The sequence below is a fragment of the Diuraphis noxia genome, unplaced genomic scaffold (genome assembly GCF_037042655.1).
Source record: "Diuraphis noxia isolate RWA-SAM2 unplaced genomic scaffold, SU_Dnox_SAM2 contig0005, whole genome shotgun sequence".
Classification (NCBI taxonomy): domain Eukaryota; kingdom Metazoa; phylum Arthropoda; class Insecta; order Hemiptera; family Aphididae; genus Diuraphis; species Diuraphis noxia.
Window position 1 is genome coordinate 35235580 of NW_028301715.1, and position 12295 is coordinate 35247874.

Below are 12295 nucleotides of genomic sequence, written 5' to 3' on the forward strand. Positions count from 1 at the left end.
CTAAATATCGAACTTATTTTACTATTGTTTACTAAATACCATATAATTTAAAGTCAAGTATACAATACATATAACATAGATTTATGTGCTTATACCTAACACGAATCTCAATACTTTTTTTCGTTTATTAATTATCGTAATATTTTACCATTTTTATTATTGGATTTCCATTAAAAAAATAATGTGCACATATATATTTAGTAAAAACTAATTTAATCTGTAAAAATACCAAAATAAGAATTTTATATAATATGTTATTTTTTAAATACTTATGATATGTCTAAGTTCGATTATCAATTAAACTTATCATCTATTATTTTATTTCATATACCTGCTGATATTATAAATTTATTATGGGCATCACTATGTAGTATTTTCACTAAAGCTCAACCTATAGCTACTACCTACTACCTCTCCCTCTATTAATTATAATAGTTGGCCAAGAAAAAAATATTTTTATTTATTTATAAAATACTAACATAACTATAAATAATTTGTATCTAAGTAAAATATCATGTTAAATTATTCATTAAAGAATTAATATAAGTTGTCATAACAACAATGAATCAAACAAAAAGTTCCATGATCATTATATTTGTAAAAAAATAATATAATATACCTATATATTTGAACCCTTGTTGTATATATTTACATAACTATATTGTGATACCAAACTTCAAACATTTTTCTTAAAAATAAAATTAGAAATCTAAAGAGATAATATATACGTAGTATTATATTATACTTAAATTTAAATTTTTATGTTTATATCATCTTAACAAAACAATATTTTTTCTTGTTTTCATTATTTATTCCTTGATAACTAAAGTTAATAAAATTCCAATACTCATAAAATTATTTTTCACCTGTTTACAACTTTTTAAGTCAAGATTTTTTTTAAGTCTGAAAAATAAGCTAGTTAAAAAGTTTCTAACTAATACATACTTCTGTTGAATTAAAGACAAGTAATTATATAAGTGGGGTTTTAAATTTTTAATTCAAGTAAGTGATATAATAAAGAAGACAACTACTTTTCTTGTAACTTATAAGACATAATATATTTAATTAAAATAACAATAATATATTATCTTATATTATATATAATAATTAATAATAAAATATCTATTCATTTTGAGAAATTCATCATACGACCAGTATTTGATAACAAATATAATATACATATATATTTATTTACACATAAACATGATACATTATTAATTTACAACAGATGATTAATTTTTTACCTATATTATAGTATATATATTTTTATAATTAAGTTATTGTAATTAGTTTTAAAATTAAGTTTGAACGTTTATTGCACATAATAATTTTTCACTTTTATTCATGGTTAATTTTAATTTATTCATATAATAATTTGTTCAAAAAATACACGTCTTGATAAATCATAAGAACTTTATCATTTTATAGTTAGGTCCATATGTCCATATAAAATATCTGTTCTCTCTGTAGTCGAGTCTATTATTATCTTAAGTTTACCAAGACCTCAGACTAAAATTATAATTAACTACTATATTTTTTTGTATGTTACTACTTTTGTTCAAACATTAATTTTTATGACAATACCAAAACAACTTAAGCGACCTGATAAAACTTAGTGATTCGTTTTAATGATCAAAACACGACTCATCACTAGAATAGAAATAAAACTTATGAACTTGGCACATAATCATATGGACATAAGTCAAATGCAAGACTAAAACACAATCTATTGCTTAACTTTTTTATATATACATTTATATTTATATATTTTTATTCAAAAAGTTTACATTTTTATATCATATTGTGTACCCTTAATATTTATCTTTGCCATAGATTATTACATTATTGATTATACTTCAAACCAGACACATTTTTATTTTTATTAATTCTGATTTTCAGTATAATCTTAATCGTTGGAAAATTCCTATTCAAATTTGAAATAGAATATTTTAATATGGGCCTATTCAAAACCATACAATATATATATAGTTCATTATTCATATAATTATGATGTTGGTTCTATAGATTAATATAGTTTAAGAATATTTTCTTAAGATTAAAAACTAAAGTTTTAGTTATTTTTACTCAGTTTTGAGATACTTTTCCCTTTTTGGTACGTATTAAATTTTTACTTAAATCAAATATTTAAACTATTAAACAAATTACTGTTTTTGCTGAATAACTCAGAACTAATATGCACCACGTATACCACAAACTTAAAAAAAAAGAATAATGCAATTTATTTTATTGATTTTAAATTAATGGTAGTGATAAAATTCATAATTTTATCGTGTGTTTAAAACTATATATGTAGAGTTACGTTTTTAAAATCATAAAATGTTCAACTAATATTAATTTAATCAAAATTAATTTTCAATTAAGAAATTTGTTCAAATAATGTTATTTTATCGTATATTATTGTCAAAAATAATATTAAAATATTATCAAGGTTATGAATTTTATAAACCATATTTCTACTAATCATAGTATTATAATATTATAAATTATGCAATAGGTACAATAATTGGTATATAAAATAATTATATAATAATTAGGTATATGAAAAAATAAAAATAAAAATATTAGGTATATAATAATCAAAATAATATGTACATATAGTAAATAAAAAAAATAATATTAGATAAAGAATATTGTATTACCCACATTTATGAGAATTTATCCAATAAGATTTTATTTTTTAAATTTAAATTAAAACCTCTTTTTAAAAAAAAAAAAACAAATTAATTAGGTACAACGATTTATATGACCTGATGATACACGAGTTTGGTTGTTATGATTCCAAAAGTATGATATTGTTCAATGAATATTAATGAAAATTATGGCACGGTTTCTTCTTTACCGGCACAGTATAACAAGCCCATGGGAAGAAGCCGAACGTAGTACCCAATCCAATAGTGGAATAATTAATTTTATTTTACGATGTAGACAAACTGTAATAATTAGGTAATGAATCTTTTACCGTTTCTGAAGGTGTGACCATATCTATACAGTATTATATATTATAATTTATTGTACCGTGGCATTAAAACTGAATTAAATTCAAGGAGATAAAAATTATGGCGTTCACAATCCAACATTGGTATCAATATGCTAATTTCAAACAATTTCAATTGTATTACCTTATTATATACTTATAAGTTTATCTGCTCTTCTTCTGCGTCGATGAAAAAGAATATTCTTTTGTAATCTTTTGTAAGTGTATAAGAAATTAAGAAAAAAATGTACTATTAATGAGAGTATCATCCTCAATTCATATAAAAATAGTATACAGAATGATCAAAATAATATATTCGTAGTATGGCTATTGACTTCCCACATATTATTCTATGCTAAAGTGGAATTATTTCTTACTCAGGAAATGGTAGTTTTTTCATTTAATTATTATTTTAAATGAAATTGAATGGTGACCTGAAAAACGTTTCTTTGGTTCTCTTGGGGAATTTAAATTATTCCACAGTAGCACTTTTAACGTTTGTGCGCATGTTCTATCGACGCGATTACAAACCACTATATATGTTATGAACAAACATGTGTGGACCATAAGGTTCTCTCAGAACCTTTTTTATGGTCATCTTACTAGTCTATATTCTACAGTACAAAATTACGGACCTGAGAAATGAGGACATAATATTATGCTGTGGAGATTTTGAAAATTTGCTTTCATATAATTCTCATGACTTAGGCTAGCCTGACTTAATGGAATAATAGATTTATCAAAGATGAAATACAATTTTGAATGATTAAACCGTTATAATATTTCAAACCATACAAAACGTAAAAATTATGTATAACAGAACTTCAATTTTACTAGTTCATTAAAAAATATATTATGTAGGCGTGCATACACATTTTCAGGAAAACCATCACATTCAAACTGTATAATATTATCATATTTTTTTTATACATATAATGAAACTTTTGTAGATTTACTTAAAATTTTTTTTGATATTTAGGTGTCAGTCTCTTGATAAAATATTGAATAATATAATAAAACGTTTTCATGTCTTCAAATAATATTTTGCATTATTATTAAATGTCAATATGTCACATATAATTTTTACACATGTTTTACTAACATACAGTTACTCTGAAATATTAAACACGTCAATAATGTGCAACTATACATTTATTTATTCACCATTCCTAGTACATCTAAAAATAATATTTAAAAAAAACATTAGATTTTTCTTTACAAAATTCATTTTTATTAAATGATTAATTTTGAAAAAAAATCAATGATATCTCATTAAATTTTCTTAGATATAGAAATTAAAGTTTTCAGTATCAGACAGTACCTATAGCGCTAAGATATTATAACATACAAAATGTCTTGATATAATATAAAAGTTTTTTTGGAACCTATAGGTACTAGATCAGTGGGACTGAAAGACTGAATAATGTCATTTATACTTTCAACAACACAATTTAATATTTTAAAATTATCACAAAAATACATGAGACTCCATTCCCATATTCACAATATTCACATATAATATCAATACATAAGTGTTATTATAGGTAACTTATCGATAATATCATAATATTTTTACGATACCTATTTTAAGACATCCCAGGTTTAATGCATATTGAATATCAAATTTTTATCTTTAAACTCTATGATGTTATACATTTTTTCTTTTTATATCGGTTTCTTTTCAATCAAATAATGTCCTGTGCAATTTATTTTATCTTTTGCATGTTTAATGCCATAATAATATGCCATAAACACTTCGTCATTGTTAGATTTATCATAATACCGTTTACTCAAATGTATCTTTATCTTTTTTTTATGTTATTTAACATCGATAAATGTAGCTTATACAATATGACTCGTGTCAAATGTTTTGAATTCTATTTTAAGTATTAAAAATCACGTTTATCGTTTCGAATTAGTATTTTGTCTCTATGTATAATTAAGTATTCCGAAAAATGTTCATCAAACTTTCATAAAATGCTAGACAAACATATAGGGTGTAACAGAAAGGTCCGATAAAAAATAAATTACGCTAATTCAATGTATGACAAAAGTTGTTAATATTCTATGATAACTAAATAATTTAAGAAATATTTTCATGTCAAAAAATTCTCAAAAATCAAATTCTTAAAAAAATTATTACATTCCAAATTAATTTAATCAAACAAATATTGAATTTAAAAAAAAATTCTAAAAAATAAACTGCTTGACTTAGATAAATCTTTTTACCATCAAAATTGTTCTTATAATCAGATTCACAAATAGGCTATTTTGAATTTATCCAAACCATTTTTTATTAAGCTAAATTTTTTTTATTTTCAGTACTAAAAAATAAACATAAAAATATGTATTATACATGAAGCACTAGGGTCATTTAATGAACAAAATAAATAAATAAATAATTAAAAAATATTAATTTGAATAAAAGTTATTCCAAAAGTCAGTTCTATCTGTAACACCTTGTATACCTACCTAATTGTAAAAAGTTGTAGAGTAAAAAATGTACCAACTCGTCCTCTAGGCCATTTTTTCCTGAATATAATTCGAATGTTAAGAATACCTTAACAGAAACATAATAATAATAATATTTTATTATGATTCATCTTTAAAATATCTATCTAATAATCTATTCTTTTCACTCAAAATTAAACGAAAATATCACTATATTTTGTAAATATGTATTTGTTTTACTCGCTGGATTCTGAACTAGAAGTTAAGCCGCTGAAAATTAAAATTATAACATTAATAGGATCGAATATTGAATATATTTTGAATACTAAGTCAAATAAAAGCGTAAATATTAAAAAGTGTTTGAAATAATCTAATATAAGAATAATACGTACTTTTATTTAAATTATGTTTTACAAATTGCATTACAATATTTAACTAAACATACTAAAACTATTTTAATTTTTCAAAACTTCATTATATATTTATATATATACTTATAGATACAAGCTAAATAAATATAATCAGCAGATTACTTTTTATTGTGTTTATAGAACTGATTGTGAAGTTCTTACAATATACCAAAAGTTGTATGGCAGCTGCAACCGCCTATAACACGGTCACTATTATAATATACATATCTATATATTTATTTTTTTATAAGAACACGTTAAATCCTTTTACTTCTTTGAAGTAAGAAACAACGCTTTTGATATAATTTAGCGGCCGTATAATGTTTAGTTGAGTACTCATCTAAAATGTATTAGGTACACTTCTTTTTTAATAAACACAAAAAGTTTTGAAAAATTGTTTTGCCATAAATAATTTATCGTGCATCGTACAAGCCAGTCTTGTGTAGCTCTGCCGCCTGTGTGCTGCGTAAAAGACAAAATTCTGTAATGCAAATATATACACACGTCGCGTTTATGAATTCATAGCGTGAACTGTAGGATGAGTAAAAATTTCACAACTTCCGTCAAAGAAGCGCCACATGAACAAAAACGGCAGAGCCAACGCACATATTTACACACCCACCCATGTACATATTATAATATAAGATAATAATGATATATACTTTACCATGGTCACAATGAGACATTTACGAAATTTCGTTTGCAGATTGCAAGGACTTGTTAGAGCTGTCAGCCATCGTTCCCAGATACGCCAAACTGGGCGAGACAGTGGTGCTGAGATGCAACCACACGGTGGTCGAAAACCAACTTTACAAGGTCCAGTGGACCAAGAATGGTGACAAATTGTTTCAGTACATAAGAGGACGTGTACCGCCGTACATCAACCACACGATTCCAGGAGCCAAAATCGACGTGAGTGATTCATGTGTTTTTTTAGTAGCTTAGCCGTAGGTATACAATATTACACGTTTAGCTGCATATAGAGCAGGGGTCAGGAACCTGCGGCTCTGGAGCCACATGTAGCTCATTAAAATGTTATCTGTGGCTTTTTGAAAATGCATCATTATATCGAGACTCGTAAAATATGAATTTTATTTTAAAAAATATAAAAATTCTACAAATATGACTACAAATATGACTACAAAAAAATAAAATAAAAATGGTTGTTCGGTTCAGAAACCGAACAACCTGTGCGACTCTCTGGACATCATGGTTAAGTAACTTTTAAAAAAAAATGGCTCTTTCCTGCGAAAAGGTTCCTAATAACCCCTGTTATAGAGTAACAAGGCTATATAGATAATATTATAATTGGTCTTACACTACAATATGGTTTTACGTAAAAGAAACTAGAATAACATAACTGAAAGTATGAATATTATCCTAGGAACAACATAATATCCGGAAAATATGCTCCCCCAAAATATATATTTACTGATATTATTTTTTTTAGTTTCATTCACAAAATATACATACTCGTATTACCCGAGGGAAATTTAATTGTATCAATCTTTCACCATACAAATACGGCATACGATTTGTGAATGCATTTTTTTTTCCAAACGGTGATTATAATTTTTTTTTGAATATTTCGAATATTATTTTTTTAGGATGAAACGTTTACGCGGCCCTGCACATAACATTATGATGTCGAGGATTTATTGTAAGCTAGATCCTCTGAAATTGATGTAAATTTCATATTATGCTCTGTAGCAGTTTGAGTACCCCGTATCAATATATGTGCACGTATTTTCCCTTCCGGTTCACACCCAGCCCCTCCCACGTGCAAACGATAATCGAACGAGAATAATAATAAAGCTGAAACGGGATTAATATTACACAAAATTGCATGTCGGAGTGTGTGTTGTCATTGCGCTTTCCGGATCGGTTTTGTCGTCGTTGTTTGTGTTCGGTCGCTAGCGTGGTATTCTATAGTTTTGACCTCCTCCCCATCCGTCCCAGAATACATACTAGAACGAGTCAACAGTGGTAATATCACACGTTTTAGGTCCGAAAATGATGTATCTATACTGCCATAAATGATTAGGATACTGTAGTGGCGTAGTCTGTTTGTGCATTTCTATCAATCTGTATGTATCTCTCTGTATATAATATATATATAGATATTAGATATATAATATATTTGTGTATGATACTGTAGGCACAATAAATATTACCTATGTTAAATATATATTGGATTATTATTATACACACTAGCATTATATTGGAAAAACGTACAGATAACGCGTAGACGTATCGTTTGCTACGCTAACAATTTAACTACGACTTAAAAACGTACGCAACAGTGCTTTGGATGTTCTAAAACCTCCCGAAATGTTTGGTTTTCATATATTATGTTTATAAAAAAAACTTAATATTTCCAATAAATGAGTCACTAATGCAACTCTACTAATCGTACCAATTCATATTTTATTTTATCGCATAAACTTGGACACTGCATTTAAAAAAAAAAGTCCCCTATTAAACTTAAGACAAATATCCCGGGTATTGACCAGTTGCCCTCACATGTTAATATATACACGATTACATTATACATATAGCCTGTAAAATAGGGAAGGTAAATATACAAATAATAAATATAATTATTTATAAAAATAATGTAAAAAAAAAAAGCGGGTAAGTGGGTATCGCTCTGCTGTACATTGGGGCATGTACCGTTTCCGCCAAAATTTGAAATGACCGATTCCGCCATTGCCCGTTTCCGCCAATTTAAAAAAAGGTTCGATTCCCGTTTCCGCCAATTTACCTGCTATTACTGTATTTCTTAAAATTAGGTTTGACAAAATATCAAAATATTATATGTATTTATGTATTATTATTATATTTATTAAAACTATGACAAAATATTGTGTATATTAATTATGAATAAGTGATTTTTACTTTATTATTATATCTATTAAAACTATGACAAAATGTTGTGTATATTAATTATGAATAAGTGAATAGCAGGTAAATTGGCGGAAACGGGAATCGAACCTTTTCTTAAATTGGCGGAAACGGGCGATGGCGGAATCGGTCATTTCAAATTTTGGCGGAAACGGGTAATTCCCGTACATTGTGGTGGGGTGGACCTCTGACTAGGGTAGGTTAAATTTGAATGCAATGATAGGTACCATTGTATACGAAAAACGATTCTGAATGGAGACGGTTTATCTGTCTAGGATATATTATAGATTATTAGAAATTTTCAAATCTTAGATTTAAAAAGAAAATTTTTTATGAATTTCTAGCTTAAAATAATTTGCGAATTTTCGTGATTTTTACATATGTTGTCAAAATTAAAATTTAAATGCTTGTAAAAAAAAATGTAACTATGCATCTCTTTTATTTTTCAACAGCTATTGTAGAAATATTTTAGGAACCTTGTATTAAATTTTCAAATCTTAGATATAAAAGGAAAATTTTTTATGAATTTCTAGGATAAAATAATTTACGAATTTTCGTGGTTTTAACGTATGTTGTCAAAATTAAGAATTGAATGCATGTAAAAAAAATGTGGCTATATATTTCTTTTATTTTTCAACTGCTATTATAAAAATATGATAGGAGCCTATAAAAAAAAATTGTGCGTATGTATTTTTATAATTTTTTAATTATTATAAGAGTATTTTATGAGGAACTTTGTATTAAATTTTCAAGTATTTTTATAGGGCCAAAAAAGTTTTATCGACACTTCAAAAGAAAATTTTCAGAAAAATTTAAAATTTCAGTTGTCTATAAATACCTCAAAAAAGTCAAAATATTTTGAAAATTAAATCATGTAAAGAAAATACCAATCTAAATAACTTGTGAAATTTTCAAGTATCTATGACTTATACTTTTTGAATAATTACAAATATTTAAAATCGTTTGAGGATAAATCGTTATCGTTACGCTATTTCGTAAAAATTTAAAATTCAAACGCACTTAAAATTTTTCCTATAACGACGCTTCGAGTTTTCTCTATAGTCTATAGCTATTTGAAAGGAAACTTACGGAAAACTTAGTGTTATATTTTTAATCCTTAGTTATAAACAGAAAAAATTTTATGATTTTTAAACTTCAAAATTACTTGCAAATTTTCGCGTTTTCGACATATTTCGTAAAAATTTGAACTATAAACGCTTATAAAAACTTTATAAAAAATTAAACTGTATATAGATAACACTAACATAAACATTTGGTGGAAATTTCAAGTATTTACAGTGATTAATTTTTGAATTACAACTATATAAAAAAATCGATTTGGTCGAAAACTGGTTTTGCGTAAAAATTCCAGTTTTTCTGTCATTTTTTTTTTGTTTTTCTCGATTTTTTTGAGAACTGTTGTAAAATGTTTACTTTTGACCTCTATAATGCACCAAGGATCTTCAATTTTACATCGGAAACCACCCCCAAAGTTTGAAATCGAAGCATTATTTCTACTAGTTATGCTGTACACAGACACAAAAACAAACATAAAAAAAACACATCATTGTAAAATCAATACATTCATCACTTCATTCAGAATCTAATAAGATAAAACAAAAGAAATAAAAAATTCATAATAAATAATATAGTTATAATGATCAGTGGCATATTAAATTTGATAATTTGTATGAAATTATAGAAAATATTCATATACTAATAATAATTACCAACAAAATAATATGAAAAAGTTAATAAAATAATAAATATTATAATTATGTGGCACAATTTGTCAAAAAAGAAAAAATAGATATAATAATTATGTAAATCGGCTATCCACTTAGACGCGTCTAAATTTACGCGTTTTTGTAAAATCCTGGCTTTGTCCCTACATAGTAGTAGGCTTTTATTATTAATACAATTTTCATTTTATTCGTTCTATTTATTTAATATATCATATTTATTATTTATTACAAAATACAATATCATATTATATAATTACAAATATCAAAATTTGATTTTATAATTTTATACTATTTTACATTATTTAAAGAACTATGGTGTCCAATTATGGTGCTTGGAAAAAATATTTAACATTTAAAAAAAGCAAATGTTCCAGTCCATATTACTACGTATATGATTACTAATATAACGCGCCCTTCTATGTAACGAGTAATAATATACCTACTGCACTTAGATTTTAGAATACAGACTGTCGATAAAGTGGCCTCATCCTACTACAAACACTTCCAACGCCAACTTTAGTGAACAATCTTAATCCACTAATTCCTGCATTTAACTGAGCTAACATTTTGGAAACCCTACAAGAAAGTTCAAAAGGCGCTGGCATCGTGAATTGTTTAATGATTAAAAAAAAATTAATAATAATAATAATACTTATATACTTATAAAATACGTAATATATAATATTTTCTAATCATTTAATCGTATATATTATCACCAGAACGGGGATTTGGGTGATTCGTTTTAATTCACTCGTACCTACCGGACGTACGTTACCCACAAATCACTTTTACCAAATTTCTAATGCCAAAATTTAGCACGTCATTTGTTTGTACTTGTTTGACCAAACTCAGAGTTCTTTTGATGTCGGCATGCCCCGGAAAATCAGTTTTCCGTGTACGGGACTAAAGAAACGTTTTCTTAGAAACTCTCCCCCTCCTTACAACTGTAAATAATAGACTTTGCAGACATTTTCTTTTATCAATAATTATTGCGTCATTGGTTTGTATTTGATTGATCACACTCAATAGTTTAAAAACTTAAATTTCAAATGCTCATAACAATTTAATTTGAATTTCCAAAACGAATAAAATGATACAACAAAACGAATAGTACACTGTACTTTATGAATTTTGTCAAAATTACTCATAAAAAATTATTGTGAACTTAAGAATTTTTTTTAAATTATTTTCAATTTCATAAGCCTTTAAATAGCTCAAACATGATTCAAAATATTTTGCTAGTTTTATAAACAGAGAAAAAAACATTTTAAAAAAACACATAGAAAAAACCATTCAGAACCTAAAATTATTTTAATAATAATCCTTTTCAATCTTTTTTTTTAAATATAAATTAAAACTTTATTTTTTTAAGTACTAAATTTTTAAATTTTGATATCAATGTAACATTTAAATAATAATTCTATAATAGTATTTCTTTAATTTTTCGGGATAATCAACCCTTATGTTCTCTAGACAATCATCACTTATATTTTCCGGATAATCATCACCTAAATTTCCCGGATAATCTTCCCCAATATCATCCGGATAATCATCCCCTATATCATTCAGAAAATCATCCCCTAAATTTTCCAGATAATCATCCCTTATTTTCCGGATAATCATCTCCTAACCATCTGGATAATCATCGCCTATATAACCCGGATAATCATCCCCTTACAAACTGGATAATCATCCCATAAATCGTCCGGAAAATCATCCCTTATATTTTCCGGACAATCATCCCCTACATTTTCCACGTAATCACCCCCTATATCGTCGGGAAAATTATC

General features: G+C 26.0%; 1 protein-coding gene across 2 annotated transcripts in view; it reads left to right on the forward strand.

The window, feature by feature from the left end:
• The window catches only part of LOC107166716 (cell adhesion molecule 2-like), a 132563-nt gene that overhangs the window by 89848 nt on the left and 30420 nt on the right, over positions 1 to 12295 (forward strand). For both annotated transcript variants that reach the window (XM_089229213.1, XM_089229212.1), the window contains one exon: positions 6563 to 6768. In XM_089229213.1, coding sequence (XP_089085339.1) covers positions 6563 to 6768 — 206 coding nt within the window. The remainder of the gene's footprint in view (positions 1 to 6562; positions 6769 to 12295) is intronic.